The sequence below is a fragment of the Gobio gobio genome (genome assembly GCF_949357685.1).
Source record: "Gobio gobio genome assembly, chromosome: 12".
NCBI classification, from domain to species: Eukaryota; Metazoa; Chordata; class Actinopteri; order Cypriniformes; family Gobionidae; genus Gobio; species Gobio gobio.
Genome location: NC_137105.1, coordinates 29,790,440 through 29,810,097, shown reverse-complemented (window position 1 = coordinate 29,810,097; position 19,658 = coordinate 29,790,440). Strand labels below are relative to the sequence as shown.

General features: G+C 42.4%; 1 protein-coding gene across 1 annotated transcript; it reads left to right on the top strand.

Moving 5' to 3' along the window:
* Positions 1–17,543: 17,543 nt before the first annotated feature.
* On the top strand, positions 17,544–19,112 carry LOC307134760 (glycerophosphodiester phosphodiesterase 1-like; the record flags this gene model as incomplete). Its single annotated transcript, XM_079830757.1, has 2 exons — positions 17,544–17,606; positions 18,120–19,112. The coding sequence occupies 2 exons, from the start codon at positions 17,544–17,546 to the stop codon at positions 19,110–19,112; spliced, it is 1,056 nt and encodes a 351-aa protein (XP_079686883.1).
* Positions 19,113–19,658: the final 546 nt, after the last annotated feature.

Sequence of the window (19,658 nt, the reverse complement as noted above, 5' to 3'; positions counted from 1 at the left end):
TCACCTTCTCAAAGTGATGAAAAGAGGCGGTATTCCTGCTGATGAAGCTGACCGACAACTTCTGAAACAATTCTGTCGGGGTTGTTGGGATGACCCACTAATAGCAAATCTTCAGCTTGAACATAAAAGGAACAGACCACCCCCATTCCCTGAGCTACTCCTACAGTTGCGCAGTGAGGAGAACAAACACTTCACTAAAGAAAGCCGCATGAGACAGCACCTAGGCGTACAGAGACAAAGAGCTGGTTCCCATATTGTCACCGCTAACCCTCTTGATCTAAGCCAAAATGAACTGTCAGAAGGGACTGAGGTTGCTGAGTTAAAAAGACAAGTTGCCAAGCTCCAGAGCCAGCTTGCTAAGCAAAAGAATAAGCAGACAGGACAAAATGTGTTGCCGTCAAACGATGCTGTCCTTGAGCTCAAGCAACAAGTCACCGAGCTCCAGAGTCAGATGACAAAGCTCAGAGTACAAAAGAACCCAGAGTCAAACAGCAATTCAAGCAAAATGAAGCAAACAAACACGCATGTTCGCAGAGACCCTCCTACAGCTGACTATAGGCAACCTCACAGGCCTAAGCCAGGCTATTGTTTTCAATGTGGTGAAGATGGGCATGTTGCTTCAATTTGCGAAAATGATCCAAACCCATCCCTTGTTACCGATAAGAGAAAGCAGTTGAAAGAGCGACAAGCCCTTTGGGATAGTCAGTATGGTCCAAGTGCCTCAGGAACTTTAAACGCCGCCCAGCCCTTGTAGTGAGACGTACAAGGGCTGTCACTTGTCAAACCAGTCTCAAGAAGTCAGCGAATATGAGCAATTTGAAGTCCCATGGAAAACAACGTCCAGTTGGCCTCCCCAAAGGATTAATCGGCACAAAATGCACTGCTCAAGTGAACATTGAGGGAAAACCTTGTTCTTGTCTACTTGACACAGGGTCTCAAGTGACTACCATTTCCCAGTCTTTTTATGAGCAAAATATGCCCGGATTAAGCATAACTTCCTTGGATGACCTGCTGGAAATAGAAGCAGCAAATGGTCAATCAGTACCTTATCTGGGGTTTGTTGAGGTGAAAATTGCATTCCCCAGAGACTTCCTTGGGTCCGACGTTGAAGTGTCGACTCTAGCTTTGGTTATCCCAGAGACTGGTGGCACTGCCCAGCCAAAGGTACTAATAGGTACAAACACTTTGGATCTTGCATATGACATGCACCTTGAAGCCAATGATTCAGTTTGTCAAGCTGTTCCATTTGGCTATAGAGCTGTGATTCAGACCATCGAATACAGACGCCAGCAGAAAGTAAACAGTAGCATAGGAATCGTTAGGCTCCCTGATGTTACTCCTACTGTTGTTCCTGCGGGTCAAAATGTTGTTCTTGAAGGACTGGTGAGTGTAAGAGGACAAGTAGCAGAAAAATGGGCTGTGATGGAGCCTCCTTCATGTTCACCCTTCCCTGGAGGATTGCTAGTTGCCAGTTGTTTACTCAACCTACCTCAGCATCCATCACGTAAAGTTCCAGTGGTGTTAAAGAACGAAACAGAGCATGACATTATCATCCCTGGCAAAAGTGTTATTGCAGACATTCATGCTTTGCAAAAGGTGATGTCGCACAATGTCGTGCAGTCTGATTGTTCAGTGTCAAGTGTCCACGCAAAACCCATCAAAGATCTCTGCTTTGACTTCGGTGATTCCAGTTTGCCAGACGAATGGAGGAAGAGAATCACGCAAAAGCTGTGCACCATGCCTGAAGTCTTTGCATTGCATGACATGGATGTTGGACAAACAAACAAAGTGAAACACGCCATCAAGTTACATGATGAAACCCCCTTCAGGCATAGAGCAAGACCCATCCATCCCAACGATCTTGAAGCTGTTCGCAGACATCTAGAAGAACTGCTCGATGCCGGTATCATCCGTGAATCTGAGTCATCCTTCTCTTCCCCTATGGTTGTAGTCAGGAAGAAGAATGGCGACATAAGACTATGCATTGACTACCGCAAGTTGAACACACAGACCATCAAGGATGCATATGCCTTACCCAACTTGGAGGAAACCTTTTCAGCACTTCGAGGTTCAAAATGGTTCTCAGTACTCGATCTCAAATCTGGGTACTACCAGATTGAACTAGAAGAGAAAGACAAACCCAAGACCGCTTTTGTGTGCCCACTAGGATTTTGGGAGTTCAATAGGATGCCCCAAGGTATCACTAATGCTCCCAGCACATTCCAAAGGCTGATGGAAAAGTGTATGGGTGACATCAACCTCTCAGAAGTCCTAGTGTTTTTGGATGATCTGATTGTCTTCTCAGATACTCTAGAAGAGCACGAAAGACGCCTTCTTCATGTTTTGGGACGCTCGAAAGACTATGGATTAAAGCTTTCATTGGAGAAGTGCAAGTTTTTCCAGACATCAGTGAAATATCTCGGTCACATCGTCTCAGAAAACGGTGTGGAGACGGATCCCCAAAAGATAGAAGCCATTAAGACCTGGCCAAGTCCAAGGAACCTGAAAGAGTTGCGTTCCTTCCTGGGGTTCTCCGGTTATTACCGGCGATTTATCAAGGACTATTCGAAAGTAGTGAAGCCCTTGAATGAAATAACTGTGGGATATCCTCCTCTTCAGAGAAGTTGCAAGTCGAGAAATAAGGAAAAGACCTACCTTGACCCTAAAGTGCCTTTTGAAGGGCGATGGACAGCTGACTGCCAGCAAGCATTCAAAACACTTGTCTCAAAACTTACCGAAGCACCAGTGTTAGGATTTGCAGATCCTGGGTTGCCGTATGTGCTGCATACAGACGCAAGCACTACTGGACTAGGTGCAGCGCTCTATCAGGAGCAAGAGGGAGTGCTACGAGTGATTGCATATGCTAGTCGAGGGTTGTCAAAGAGCGAGGCCCGATATCCTGCCCACAAGCTGGAATTCCTAGCCCTGAAGTGGGCAGTTACAGAAAAGTTTTGCGACTACCTTTATGGGAGCAGTTTCAAGGTGATCACAGACAGCAACCCCCTTACTTATGTCTTAACTTCAGCCAAGTTGGACGCAACCAGCTATAGGTGGTTGTCTGCCTTGTCCACCTTCTCCTTTACTCTCCAGTATCGTCCTGGCAAGAGCAATCTTGACGCAGATGCACTTTCAAGACGGCCTCATGGTGATCTGGTGAATGATTTAACATCTCAAAAGGAGCAAGATCGTATACGACAGTTCACCTTGTACCACTCACCTGAAACAGTAAATCCCACCTTGGTTTCCACTGATGTAATCCAAGCAATCTGTGACAAGCATTCCTTATGTCAAGCAGGCGACAGCAGTTGTATCACTCTTGTTGAGTCACTCTCTATGTGCCCAGCAGCGATTCCAGACGATTACGAGCAGATGGAAGGATCTTCAGTTGTTCCCTGTATGTCAGAACAAGAGTTAAAAGAAAAACAGAGAGATGATCCAGCCATGCGAGAAGTAATTCTTCAATTAGAATCAGGATATACTGTCCTACCTGCACTGAGACGTGAGCTTCCAGAACTTCCTTTCCTGTTGAGAGAATGGAGAAAACTTGAGTTAAAGAATGGCGTCCTCTATCGCAAAAGAACTGTTGGAGACTGCACAATTTACCAACTCGTCCTCCCACCTGACTTAAGAGCCATGACCATGGAGAGTCTGCATGACAACATGGGTCACATGGGAATAGAACGGACCCTTGATCTCATCCGATCCCGATTTTATTGGCCCAGGATGGCCACTGATGTTGAAAACAGAGTAAAGACCTGCAGCCGCTGTGTGTGTAGAAAGGCCTTGCCGGAAAGAGCCGCTCCTCTAGTGAACATTCAAGTCACCCGGCCACTAGAGTTAGTGTGTATGGACTTTTTGTCATTGGAACCCGACCGTAGCAACACCAAAGATATCTTGGTGATAACAGACTTCTTCACCAAGTATGCGGTCGCAATTCCCACCCCAAACCAAAAAGCTAGAACAGTTGCTAAGACTCTGTGGGAACACTTTATAGTTCATTATGGTGTGCCGGAAAAGCTCCACAGTGACCAAGGAACTGACTTTGAGTCCAAAACAATCAAAGAACTCTGTGAAATCGCTGGCATCAAAAAGGTCAGAACTACACCTTACCATCCTAGAGGGAACCCGGTCGAGCGCTTCAACCGCACGCTGCTAGGAATGCTTGGTACTTTGAAAACTCAAGAGAAGACATGTTGGAAAGACTTTGTGAAACCACTCGTGCATGCTTATAATTGTACGAAACACGAGACTACAGGATTCACACCATACGAGCTTATGTTCGGACGACAACCAAGATTGCCAGTAGACTTGATCTTCAACACCACAGTGAATAATGACAGTCCCAAGTTTCATTCACAGTATGTACAGTCATTGAAAACCCACCTTCAGGAAAGCTACAAACTAGCTCAGAAGAATGCAGCCAAAACTGCGGAAAGAAACAAAGTCCGTTTTGACCGCAGAGTGACTGAGTCAGCTCTTGAGGAAGGTGACCGTGTGCTGGTCAGAAATGTGAGGGTACGCGGGAAACATAAACTGGCTGACAGGTGGGATCCTGTGATACATATTGTTGTGGGTCGTGCTGGTGAATTACCTGTCTACACGGTAAGACCAGAGAGACAAGAAGGTCCCCTACGAACGCTACACAGAGACTTGTTGTTACCCTGCGGGTTCCTATCTCCGCTTACAGAAGAGGAAAATGATGTGACAAGACCTCAGAGAAAACGGGTAACCAGACAAAGCAGAGATGAGGAAACTGATGAACATCCAGAGAGCTACCAAAGCTCTGACGAGGATGACTATGTACCCCAAATCTCTGAAATTCCAGCTATTACCACAGAGAGGTTCATCCGGGAATATAATGTTGTTAAAGAACCCGAAGACATTCCTCTTAACTCTGATCCTGAAATTCAAATTCCACGTGACTCAACATCTGTCTCAAATGATGATTCAAAGATTGTGAATGCAAGAGATGTGCCCATAAGAAATGATCCATCCGAAGAAGTGTACTTACCTGGTACTAAAAACTCAATTGATACCCAGTGCTTACCTGAAGCTGAATCTTCATCCTGTGATGCAGAACCTGTAAGGGAAAACCTGAAAGAAAGAAATCACTTACCTCAAGTAGAACAGCAGACACTGGATGTACCTGGTGGAAACAAAAGGGAAAAGGACAATGAAACACATGCTGTGCAAATTGAGGAAACTGTGCCTGATGCTCTATTACGGAGGAGCAGATTGGAGTCATCTGAACCTGAGGAGGAAACGGATCAAGAGGAGAGTGAGGATGAAAGTCATCTAAGGAAATCTAAAAGAGTGAAGCAGAAGTCAAAAAGACTGACTTACCCAGAGTTGGGAAACCCAATGATATCAATCATTCAATCATTGCTGCAGGGGCTGAACACTGCTTTTGTCGAGTCACTTGCAGAACAACCTAGATCAATTAGACACTCCAAACCCTAAAACCTTAGGTTACAGCCATGCAATGGGACTTGCATAGACTTAAGGGGGGAGGGTGTAACACAGGTCTGAACTGAGCTGTTAATAAATAAATAAATATAATTTATAATAATTATATTTTCATTCAAAATGCTGAATATGTTCTCAACGTTGTTCTGCTGTGCTATTAATATTTAGAATAATCAAAATAATTTTGGTTATTAAAGTGTGCTGCATGTTTAAAGCCATGCGCGTGTATGACGTCACTGAGATGAGACGGAACGATTGTAGAGAGAGAGCACGAGCTTCGCAGATCGCGGGTGTTATCAGAGCAGACAAAAAGTGTGATGATTGATGATTGTGAAGTGGATGATTGCCGATTGTGAGAGCTGTTGAATCAGATGTTGTGGATTGTTTCTGTGTTGAAATCCCCTGGATTTGGTCAGGTTGTTTTGAGAGTCTGGAATGAGCTGTGATCCTGAGATGGCGAGCCACCCAGTTTGAGATTCACTCAGCCTTATTGGTATTTCTCATCGACTACCTCAACATTGCATTGAACTGATTATTGCACTATACGCTTACACTACAGACATTTGCACAATTACACCAAGAGACACTTGTTCCATGGACTGAGAACTGTTCATCTACAGTGAAGTACTGTTAATTTTTGTTATTTTCATTTAAATTGTTATTTTTCCTGGAGTAATGTTTACTGAAATTGTATTTTCTTTTGGGGGTTAAAGATTCAGATTCAAATAAGGTGATAAAAAAAGCTCCAAAGAAAATTAGAAGTTAGACAGAGACAGCAAACTAAAATAGAAATTTAAATAAATCGAAACCTATTTAAAAATACTATTTAAATACCAAAGTAAACAAATATAATACAAATATATATAACTAGATAACAAACTACAAAAGAGCTCAAAACCTACATTTCTTAACGGAAAGAGACCATTTTCATTGGTGGCTATACCTTTATTTGTTTATTGTCATTTACTTTATTTACATTCATTCAATTTCCTGAAAAAAGTAAAGAATCATTTTCATAAAGTCATTTTCCTGGTCTGTCTGGTTTCTGTGTTGTGTGACTTAGCTAATTTATTGCCCTCTGTAGCGAACCTAGTATTCTGGTCCATAAAGAAAGAGTAGCTACAGCGCATCACTAGCGCTACCTGTTACATTTGCATCTGAAAAGGAAACTCCTACAAATGCACAATAAAGTCAGCCGCAAAAATAACTGTGTCCACGCCCCTTTTCAGTGCTAATTTTTCACTGCATGTCTTTAGTAAATTCTGACAGTAGTGCTGGCACGAGCTGTTAGTAAATCTGGCCCTTTGTCTTTGAATGATCTTCAAAAAGTGACTAATGCTTTTATCTCTTTATCTCACATTGCCTGGAACATTCATCCCACCCTCATTTTTCACTGAATTCCCATAAGGTTCTCTGCAGTGGACACCCATTGTTTTCCTGGGAGCCCACTTGTGACTTGTGAAGGAATAGCATGTTTTGCATCAAAGAAACTATACATTGCATGACCTTTGCAAAGCTACAGTTTGAGCATGAATATTCATTCAAAGCACTATTAGTTTAGTTCAATTGCAGAAATCATAACTACAATAGATGCAGTCATTAGCTAGCAAAAGCCTGTTTCAATAGTTACAGCACTGGAAAGTGAATATTTTAAACTAATATTTGATATAGTTATGCATTCAATATTTAAAGTTCACTGACAATATTTTGATCGTGTTACCCACAGTGAAAAACTGAAATAGAATTTGTTCAGTTCTTAAACTAACCAAAATGTTTTAGAGGAAAACATGATCTCTCAAGTACTGCATCACCAGTGAATGCTAATACCTCCTCTGAATTTCACAGAATATAATATGTTTTTGAAGAGAATTTGGAGATCAAGTAATGGTTTCCAACAGAATACACTACTAATTATGTTTTTACACACACTACTGGTTTGTTCAGTAAGGAAATGCGGAATTTAAGTTTCTGTCCCTTTTGTTTTTTCCCTCTCGTTTTAGCTCAGAATTGATGTTGACTAGTCTGTCATCACATCTGCTGTCTCAGCTATTTTATGTAATGTCAACGGACTTTGCCCTAAAACTTATGCATACAGATACCCATGGTGTCTATATGCATGCTACCCTAAGGCTGCTCTGTACTTGGAAAATAAGCTGATTTTCATAAACAGTGTTTTCACTGACCACCCGGAAACATGCAGGATGAACGGAAGCTGCCATCATTGTTCACTGGCGCTTAAAGGCAATGTAGGCTATTTGTTCCAGAAACATTTTTGTTATGCTGGTTGAAAGTCTCTTCTCATCCACATAGCAATCACTAAGTTAAGTGGACTAAATGTATTTATATGTATATATACACCGATCAGGCATATCAGGCATAACATTATTAAGGTGAAGTGAATAACACTGATTGTCTCTTTATCACAGCACCTGTTAATGGGTGGGATATATTAGGCAGCAAGTGAACATTTCGTCCTCAAAGTTGATATTTTAGAAGAAGGAAAAATAGACAAGCATAAGGATTTGAACGAGTTTGACAAGGGACAAATTGTGATGGCTAGAAGACTGGGTTAGAGCATCTCCAAAACTGCAGCTCTTGTGGGGTGTTCCTGTTTGCAGTGGTCAGTATGTATCAAAAGCGGTCCAAGGAAGGAACAGCGGTGAACTGGCGACAGGGTCATGGGTGGCCAAGGCTCATTGACACATGTGGGGAGCGAAGGCTGGCCCGTGTGGTCCGATCAAACAGACCAACTACTGTAGCTCAAATTGCTCAAGAATTTAATGCTGGTTCTGATAGAAAGGTGTCAGAATACACAGTGCATCACAGTTTGTTGTGTTTGGTGCTGCATAGCTGCAGACCAGTCAGGGTCAACAGTGGGCATGTGAGCATCAGAACTGGACCACGGAGCAATGAAGAAGATGGCCTGGTTTGATGAATCACGTTTTCTCTTACATCACATGGCTGGTCAGGTGCATGTGTGTCACTTACCTGGGGAACACATGGCAACAGGAAGCACTATGGGAAGAAGGGAAACTGGCAGAGGCAGTGTGATGCTTTGGGCAAAGTACTGCTGGGAAACCTTGGGTCCTGCCATCAATGTGGATGTTACTTTGACGTGTACCACCTACCTAAGCATTGTTGCAGACCATGTACACCCTTTCATGAAAACGGTGTTCCCTGGTGGCTGTGGCCTCTTTCAGAAGGATAAAGCACCCTGCCAAAAAGCAAAAAGGATTCAGGAATGGTTTAAGGAGCACAACAATGAGTTTGAGGTGTTGACTTGGTCTCCAAATTCCCCAGATCTCAATCTAATCAAGAATCTGTGGGATGGGATGTGTTGAACAAACAAGTCAGATCCATGGAGACCCCATTTTGCAATTTACAGGACTTAAAGGATCTGGTGCTAACATATTGGTCCCAGATACCACAGCACACCTTCAGGGGTCTAGTAGAGTCCATGCCTCGACGGGTCAGGGCAGTTTTGGCAACAAAAGGGCGACCAACCCAATGTTACATCATGATATCATAATGTTATGCCTGATTGGTGTATATCGTCTGTGAAAGGCATAGGACCATAAAATGTCTGTCCAATGCGTTGCGACATCACACGTGATCAGCGTGTTTCATGCTATTGTAGCGACTATGAGTCAGATAAAATAATAACTCAACGGGGAATTTAATTAAAATGAAAGACTCGAATGACACTATAATTTATAAATAATTCAGAATTAATGTTTACACTTATTCATCCGCCGATATGTAAGAACTTAAAGGGGGCTCTGTTAAAGGGAAACATGTATATTTAGCTCAAATGAATGAATGAATGAATTCATAGGGAATTTCGAGAGTCTATTTTACAGCCGAGCAAATGTCTCTTCCAGCGTTCATTTGAACGGGCCGTAAATATCAACTCTGCAGTGGATATTAATATCCGAACAATAGTGAAACACTATTTAACAGCCAGGTAACTTAGATCGGCAGTTCAAGACATTAAATTGATAAGCACATAACACAAGAACAGTTATCTTTGAATACAAACAGAACTTTATTGATTACTCTAACACATCAAACTAATATCTAACATAAACACACGCACTCGCACATTCACACGTTGCAGAAAGGAAGAAGGTGAGGAAAGAATAAGTTCTAAGAGAGAGAAATTATGAAATGTCACATGACCTGAAGAAACCATTGATCAGTAATTTAACCTCCTATCGTTTCTTAGACAGGGTTATTACATTTGATCTAATGCACCAGTTCAGCTTGGAATCTAGAGGCATTACTTGCGTTTGTGTCGTGTGTCGTCTGACAGGGGGGGGGGTCTTTGATTCGCTGAAGGTCTGGTCGTGTCTTGGATCGTCTTGGGAAGCCAATCACGTGGCATGTTGGCGGCTGGATGGAAGTCTTGTGGGCGTTGTTTGAAGTTGAAGCGCGCTTTTGGAGACTCGTTGAGTAACTTTTGCGGCGGAACTTAACAGAACCCGAGACTTAACGGAAAGAAAATAAACTTTAACCCTTAATCGCCCCTCAAGTAGGGTTTACGTTTGAGTCCCTTGGGGTCAGATAGACCCCAAACTTTTACAGAGCGATTGCATAAGGAAATATAATTTTTTTACATGGAAAACTATATATCATTTTTTTTATTTACTTCTCAACTATACATTTATGCTGTGTTTTTGTGGGTATTTGGTAGTTTTTTTACCTATTTACTGCACAAATACTTAACTATGTCATAAATTGGCTCATTAAAAATTATTTTTTTATGAAAAAATCACTTGAATGATGATCTTAAATAAATATAAATAGTTTTTGGACATTGCTCTATGTGTTAGGGATAGAATACCGCCATCTGTAGGTTTGTGGAAAAACTTTAGGAATTATAGTTAAAGAGAAAGAGAGTGCAATGACCACATTATTCAATAGAGGTCCATAGGGAAGTTCTGCCAAAGTTAAGCTGCCTTTCATCTTTATTTTATTTGCCCTTTTCCCTCTCTTTCTCATGATTGTTCCATGTTGCATTTGTGGTCTAGTATTTGTCCTTCATTTATGTATGGAATTTTTTCAGATTTATGCCAGTTTTGTTGATTTTATTTGCCAGTTTCTATAAAAATGCTCTCTGTTGCAGTCACACACATGTGTGTGTTTGTGTGCGTGTGTGTATGAGACAGAAAGTTCGTTCCACTTTGTGTTTATGCTCTAGGACCAGATCTTGATATAAATGTAGACATTTTCAGATTTATACTGGATTTAGTTGATTTTTTTTTTACAAGCAAAGTGAAAAAAAAAGCATTTTTTACATTTTCCCATTAATTGCCAAAATACAAAAAAAATGCTCCAGACACCTGTGTTTGTGTTTGTGTGTGTGTGTGCGTGTGAGTGAACATGCTTGTTCCATATTGCATTTGTGCTCTAGTATTAGTACTTCATTTATGTATGAAAATCTTTCAGATTTATGCCAGTTTTGTTGATTTTATTTGCCAGTTTCTATAAAAATGCTCTCTGTTGCAGTCACACACATGTGTGTGTTTGTGTGTGTGTGTGTGTGTGTGTGTGTGTGCGTGTGTGTATGAGACAGAAAGTTCGTTCCACTTTGTGTTTATGCTCTAGGACCAGATCTTGATATAAATGTAGACATTTTCAGATTTATACTGGATTTAATTGATTTTTTTTTACAAACAAAGTGAAAAAAAGCATTTTTTACATTTTCCCATTCATTGCCAAAATACAAAAAAATGCTCCAGACACCTGTGTTTGTGTTTGTGTGTGTGTGCGTGTGAGTGAAAATGCTTGTTCCATATTGCATTTGTGCTCTAGTATTAGTACTTCATTTATGTATGAAAATCTTTCAGATTTATGCCAGTTTTGTTGATTTTATTTGCCAGTTTCTATAAAAATGCTCTCTGTTGCAGTCACACACATGTGTGTGTTTGTGTGTGTGTGTGTGTGTGTGTGTGTGCGTGTGTGTATGAGACAGAAAATTCGTTCTACTTTGTGTTTATGCTCTAGGACCAGACCTTGATATAAATGTGGAAATTTTCAGATTTATACTGGATTTAGTAAAAAAAAATTGACAAAGAAAGTGAATTTTTTTTTTTTTTACACTTTCCCATTCATTTTCAATGTGGGGTCAATCTGACCCCGAGGGACTTAAACGGTAATTTTTTTTACACACCTTTAGAACAACCAAATCAAGCCTAGATTTTTTGTGCATGTTTAGATAGATTATTTAGGAAAAGTCACCGAGTCTCATGGCCCTGAGATGAAGGGAACACTTTGAAAAAATGGAGGAAAAGTCCAGTGGGGTCAGCTGGACCCCAAGGGACGATTAAGGGTTAAGTAAAAGAAAAGAAAGTGAGAGAAAAGCAGATGGCCTAAATGAAATCGTTGTTTAACCCATTTTCTCTGATCTTAGTCTACCACGATCGTCAGATCGTCTCCTGGGAGCTCTCCGTTCAGAACTCAATCTGGTCAAACTGCTAGGACTCAACTCATCTCTAAACGAACAGGCCTTGAACCGGCTCGAACTGCTGGCTCTGAACGGGCCGCGCACTAGCTGTGACGTGAACTCGAACCGAACTAAACTGAACTTGAACTGAATACTTCGTTCGTGTTCTGAGATTAAACTCAAATATTTGCCCATCCCCTGGATGGGTTCTGGCCAATTAGGCTTCAGGGGTGACTGTGTCTCCACCCCTCCCATAAAATTGGGTCATCTATAATAATTTAGTTTCCTGCTCTTAGGTAGGGAGTAAATTTAGACCTAATTTCTTACTATAAGGACATGATCAATTCTATAAAGATTTCATTCAGCTCATCTGTTGGATTATACCCATATGAACACACAGGTATCAAACGCAGTGCCTTTTCATTCACTCATTCATTAGTTACATAATTGCATGAATTGGGAGTGATATACATGCATAATAGTTAAGTGTATTCAGTTGTAACCACACTAACAAGCTATGTCGAAGGCTATTTGAATGAAAGTCCAATAATCAGTGATTTGATGCACTCCATATGTAACAGTTTCTGTGAGTTTGCTTGGAGTTTCAGCTGTCTCACGTGGAGTTCATTTACTGGTCATTGAAAAGACAGAGATCTGGTTTGTTTCTTTGTCTTGTGATCACAACGAGTCCTTTGTCCTCTTTAACTAAGTTTTTGTCACAAGTCCATAGGAAGTCGGTTAATTATTTTCTACAACTGGTAGCTCCGGGCAGAATCGAGCCTCCATCTCTCTCGTGATTGATGGTAGATTTCCTGGGGTCTGGAGCTGAATTGGGCTTTGTGAAGGGGATGTTCATTTGATCGAATAATTTGGAAGATTCATTCATCTATATGTCTGCGCCCATAATTGCTACATTCGCTACACTATGCAGAGTTAGACAGACCTCAGTCACCGAGCACCACAACCTAAAAAGCAGCCACCTACAGCACCTAAGCTTATGCTGTGTTCACTCCATAACTACTATAATTTGGAAGAGATGGAAATCCATGACGCATACTGGGAACGGTTTGTGACTCAAACTTATGTGTTTCATTGGCAACACTATCAACACCGAAAGGAATCTGCAGCAGTCAGCTGGTACAGGTCAGTGCTCTTTAAGTTGTTTATGTTCATTATTATTGTAATGTTAAATGCTTTGAGACATGAGGTAGTTTAATGTCATCTCTCGTCTCGTGACGCTTTGCAAACTCTGCTGTTTGCGTTCATGTGTTTTGAAGGAGGCATGGCTTTGGAGACGCTCTGCTTTCAAAGCTAGCTCGCTATTAGCTGCTCTGAAAATTGCCTACCCTTCCTTTAATTTGAGATCCAGATTTTTTTCACCCACCCCTCATATGAGTAAACTATTTTATTTTTATTTAATTTTTATATAATTTTTGTATACATGTATATTTCTGGAATTTTGATGGGGCGCCCTCTATTGACCAGCCACCACTGCCAGTAAGGTGTTAATTAATACAAGAAAAGTGCAGACTGCAACATATATATGCATTTAGTCTTCACTGTGCTATCAAACTCGCATTGAAGTGTCAGTCAACAGCAAGCGTTTGGGGCCAGCTGGCCTCTCTTCCTCGTGGCCGTGTGTTTAAATGCCGGCTGTTTTAAATTGAAGTGTTCCTGCTGATTTGCTAGGCAGGCCAGACTCTCTGAGAAACACCACCAGAGGTTCGCAGACGGAGTATTTCAACACGTCGGCAGAACATGACAAACATTAGCCAGGCGTGACGGGAAAATACAGGGGCGTGAAATTAACCGCAGCTCTCTTGCTGCTCATCTTCCCCCACACATTGTGTCATTCCTCGCTGATGTATTCATTTGTATGTTTTCCTCCTAATAAATACTAGGGTACAGATTCGTACTTAATATTGAGCATTTCTTTGAAGGTTGTTGATAATTTTGCTGGTCAGCCAAAATGAGCACATGCACACACACACACACACACACACACACAAAACCCCTAAAGCTAGTTCTGTATTAAAAGAATTCCAAATTAATTAGCATTATGCTAGAGATATTTGGTCATTGATTGTCAGGTTCATTTTCAGGTCAAAAGCTAAACAGTAAAGTGAGACTCAGCTTAGAAAAGGGCAAACCAGCTGAAAAATCAAGGATAAGGTATGTTTTGCATGCTGGGATCAGAATGAGATGCTGTATGCTGGTTTGCACTATACCAGTTCTAACCAGCATAAACCAGACTGACCAACATTTTTTTCAGCAGGGAAAACAGTGATAGGATGACATAATACACCCCCCCCCCCCCCTCAATATTTTATTCCGAACCTTAGTGAGTTTATTGGTACTTGGTATATGAACACCCCAAAAAATTGGGGACAGGATTTGAAAAGTCTTAAGTGGTCATACAAAAAATAGTCACACTCAGGACCTTCGGGTCAAAAATGACCCCCATAGGAAATGAATGGGAAATTGGCAAAAATATGAAAATACAGAGTTTTTTTGTGCATACAATCTTCAAATCAGCCAGGATGCAGAAAAAAAGGACTCAACAGTGAAGGGATGAATCTCTAAAACATCAAGAGTGCAAAACAGACAAAAAAACTCACACACACACACACACACACACACACACACACACACACACACACACACACACACAAACACAATTAGCTTTTGGAATGGCACGCGTTAATTTGTGTGTGCGTGTGTTTTTATGTGTATAAGTGTGTGTGTGTGTGTGTGTGTGTGTGTGTGAGAGTTTTTTTGTCTGTTTTGCACTCTTGATGTTTTAGAGATTCACCCCTTCACTGTTGAGTCCTTTTTTCTGCATCCTGGCTGATTTGTAGATTGTATGCACAAAAAAACTAATTTCCCATTAATTTCCTATGGGGGTCATTTTAGACCCGAAGGTCCTGAGTGTGACACATTTTTTTTATGACCACTTAGACTTTTCAAATCCTGTCCCCAATTTGTTGGGTGTTCATATACCAAAGTACCAATAAAGTCACCAAGTTTCGGACCATTCCGATGAAGCTACGATTTTTTTAGGTTTTTTTATAAAATGCAAGAGCCACTGTAGTGGTAAAAATGTGCTATTGCGTGATAAAAATGCTCAATGTGTCCACCGGATGGCACCAATCTCATTTAAAAAATTGCTTTCATGAGGCCTAGGCTTGACTCTAAAATGAAATACAGCTTTAATAAAAAAAAAATGATATATAGATATATTTTTTTATTATATTCAATGGGAAAAATGGGTCATAATTATTGCATAAATATTAATTATAAATCAATATTTATGCAAAAAAAAATAAAATTAAGATACAATTTATACAAAACGAAATTCACTGTAAAGAAAGCAATTCACTTTCTATAAAAATTTTTTTTTTTACTTTCTACAAAACTCGATATTAACTCGATAAAACAAACTTTGATAAATTAAAAAATAACATTAGGCTATATTATTCATCAATATGAATAAAAATACGTTTGACTGGTACTATATTTATAGCATCTGAGCAGACATTTGCGAATAAAAGCTTTATTGATGTGACACTAGGTTCTTTTACAATAAACACGTTTTAATCTGTCCAAAACAAGCCAAATAAATCTTGTCTAAACAGTATTGCGTGTATGACATTTTATATTGCTGCAAGATTCATATTTAAACAGTGTTTTTGCGTTTAATATTCACAGATGCTAACAGAATGAACTTATACTTTACAGTCAGCCCTGAATCCTTTGCTCTCAGAAATTAACAGCTTTTCATGAGGTGAATTATTGCTCAACGCGTCTCAAAACAATGTAGCTGAAGTAACGTTACAGCGTTTCAATAGAAGTTTGTTGGGCGTCGACTCTGGATCGTCAGTATTTGAATCTGAAAGAGCGCGCGCTGTATGGGCGTGGCCGCATTAGCGGATAATGAAGTGTCTCGCGGGTGACTGATATCTCTTTTCGAACAGATTACATAAACAAAGAATATTTGTTTGTGATTTGGTTTACATTGTTTAAAACCTGACATTTCAACGTTTCTTTAGACATATGTCTCATGTTTGTGAGACAAGTATTCACTAAGCTAGAGTTCCTTTTCTGAAGACTATCTGAATGAACGTCTTTGAGAGAGAGACTGCAGATCGCACATCATGTTTGTTTGTTTTCTTTATTTTGCAAAAACCAAAACATTTAATTTTTATCGTGACTGTACACACATTTTTTTTAACTTAACAGATTATAATGATGTATAACACTTGCCTGAATGATAAAAAAACGACAGAGTTATTTGAGTCTCTTTGGCACTGATAAGAAAAAAAGCAAGCCAATCACGCCGGCGCGACAGCCGACTCGAGAGGGTTTAACTCAGAAGGACTGCGAGGGCTCAAAAAGGGAGCACTCAGCAGGGTAGTAGCACCACTGTGAGGTCCCAAGAGGGCATGAAAGACCTGCGGAATAGGTTGTACCATTTAAGTCCACAAAATCGAGGTGGGCCAAAGAGCGGCCACCTAAACCTCTAGGGCAGAGGAGACAGCCATTGCTCTGCCCTACCTGTGGAAGGTACTGACCCAAAAGGCATTTCCAGGGGTCTTCCAAGGAAGAGGCCAGGTGACGAAGAGGTTCCACTTCGACGCATAGGCCCGTCACATAGACAAGGCCCTGGCGGAAGTGAAGTAGCCACCACCGTGGTGGTAGGGTACAGAACCTGCCGCGCCCCGTCGGGGCCCACATAATTAGGATACCACAGACCGGGAAGTGGGTGCCACGGGTGTTCCGTCTCTGAGTAAGGAGGTCCTTCCTCAGAGGGATCGACCAGGGAGGTGCTGTTGCAAGGAGTAAAGAGTTCAAAGAATCAGGTCCGGCCGGGCCAATGCGGGGTGGCCAAAGGAGCTGCTCCTTGCCCTCCGTGATCTGCACAGATCTGTGCAAGATGGCTCACTGGGAAAATGCATGCTTGGTGGCCCGCGGCCTGCTGAGCCTAATAGGCAACGGGAAGAGCTAGAGGGAAGCAACAGAATTACCTGTGCGTCACTGAGCTGTTCCCAAACAGCTGGCCGTCTGAGTCTCCATTCCCCCGGAAGTGGCTGAACCGTGAGCGCTCATTGGCTGCACGACTCAGGACTCCTGGGACGGACGTCAAGAAACGACCTCAGATGCTTCAGACTGCACATAAGGAGATGGTGGGTGAGTTGCGGCATCCGGCGGAAGCGTAGGTCACCTTGTTGGTAGACGTACGCTACTGTCGCCGTGTTGTCTGAATGGGCCAGTACGTGTCTGGCCTAGAGCAGGGCTCGAAAGCGGTGCGAGACGTACGGCAAGCAACTCGAGGCAATTGACAGCCATAGGCGCTGGGGTCCTTTCCAGTAGCCCGCGATAGCACGTCAATTGCGCATGGCACCCCAGCCCGTGACAGAGGCATCTGTTGATACAACGATATGCCCGGAAACTTGTTCTAAGGGAACTCTGGCCCATAGAAAATTGAGGTTCACACGGTGTGAAGGTATGATGGCAGGCCCGAGTCAATGGGACCCGGAGCGTGCCCTGTTGCCATGCCCATCTCAGGACTCGATCGCAAGGCCAGTGCTGAAGCGGTCTCATATGAAGTTTTCGGGGCGGCATTAGGCCACGGATGCCATTTGTCCCAGGAGCCTCTGAAATAACTTCAGTGGAACCACATTCTTACCCGACAGAGGTAAGTCAGCATTGACTGTGCATATTCGCACTGCGCGCACATAGCGACCGAGCTGAGAAAAGAGATCCTCTTCCCAGGGGAGAGTTTGCTCTTTTCCCAGATGACCCAAAGGCCCAAACGGGTGAGGTGCCGGAGCCCTAGGTCCCTGTGTCCGCTCGACAGCTTGGAGAAGCCGCGAAGTGACAGGGCTACCCAAATGGGAGAGCCGCGTACTGGGATGCCCACAGAGTAGACGGTCTAGGTCGGAAAGAAGCGGATACAAAGAGTACGAGCCCTTCATTCGTGATGTCAGAAAATACCTTTTCATGACGGTTGATGATTAATGCAAGAATGATTCAAAACTGAACACTCCTGTGTCAACATTTTGATGGCACTCGCAGAGCGGATTTCATCTGAAAGCAAAGACGCTTATCGATCGAGCAGAGTCCTATGTTCATTGATGAGCGATTGATTTACTTGCAGAAATAGCGCTTGCTTTTGGTTTTGTATGTTCTTTTCCTCATCATACTTCAGTTGGGAGATGGGCTCACACTATTCTCTGCTGTCTTTGTCGTGGTTCTGCTGGGAACCAGAAGCGCCGTCTGGCCCACGGTGCTCACGGCCTCTCTCTACCTCTTTCTGGTGATGTTTCGGTTCCCGCAGGTGCCCTCCAGCCGGGCCAGACAGGTGCTGCGGCCCGGGTCTAGAGCGTCGCGGAGCGGCGTGTCAGCAGTGGCGCACCGCGGCGGTGGACACAACGCTCCCGAGAACACCATAGCTGCTATACGGACGGCAAGTGAGAACGGCGCCACGGGTGTAGAGCTGGACCTGGAGTTCTCGGCGGATGGGGTCCCCATACTGATGCACGATGACACCGTGGACCGAACCACAAACGGATCGGGACCACTGAGCAAGCTGCTCTTCTCTGAACTACGCAAACTAGATGCAGCTGCCAAACACCGATTCAGTGACCGTTTCCCAGGTGAGAAAGTTCCAACGCTGCAGGAGGCTGTAGAGGAATGCATCAAGCGGCAATTGACCATCTACTTTGATGTCAAAGGTCATCCAGATGAGGCAGCTGCAACACTGAAAGAATTATTTCGGAAGTATCCAGTGCTCTACAACACAAGCATCGTCTGCTCATTTGAGCCCAAAGTCATCTATAGGATGCGGCAGGCGGATCCTAATGTGGTGACAGCATTGACCCATCGGCCGTGGAGTCTGAGTCGTTTAGGCGACGGGACGCCACGGTTCTCATCCGCATGGAAGCAACTCTGGATGCAGGTTTTGGACGTGCTCCTCGACTGGGCCCATCATCACCTGCTGTGGAACCTGTGTGGAGTCTCTGCCTTCCTGGTGCAGAAGAACTTCATCTCGTCGGACTATGTGCAATACTGGGCGGCCCGAGGTGTGGAGGTGGTGAGCTGGACGGTGAACACGGCTGTAGAGAAGCAGTACTACCAGCAACTACTGAAGATCACCTACATCACCGACAGTCTCGTAGAAGACTGTGATCCTCACTACTAAAGCGCCACTTGTGCAATCATTAGACCAGGCCTTTTATAATTCAAGCTACTGTACTTAACTCTAAATATAATATGTATCTGTATTGAATTGCTTTGTTTTTGGCAGCATGCTATAGAGACTTAAATTTACAGGGTAACAAAGTGCTTTCATTGTGTTAAATTTACAGGGTAACAAAGTGCTTTCATTGTGTTAAATTTACAATATGGGAGATGTAAATATCGGTGTTCGAATGTACTGTACACACCCACTCAGGTGAGCCAAAGTATGACTATACTGTATAGTTATTATTACATTAATTTTACACAATTTCCCATTTTAATGCCATTATTCATTGAAGGAGGCATTTTTTTGAGGAAAGTGAAGGAAATTAATTTAGTAAGCCTGCTTTTCTTTTATGGCAAATTTATATGTGTGGAAATAGCATTGAAAAAATTATTGCACTACAGAATATTCAGTCTAATGTGCGACATGTGTATGTTTGGAAGTCTGGTTTTAATGGCTAATAAGCAGGATGCATTTAAAATAACATGGCAAAACAAAAAAGAG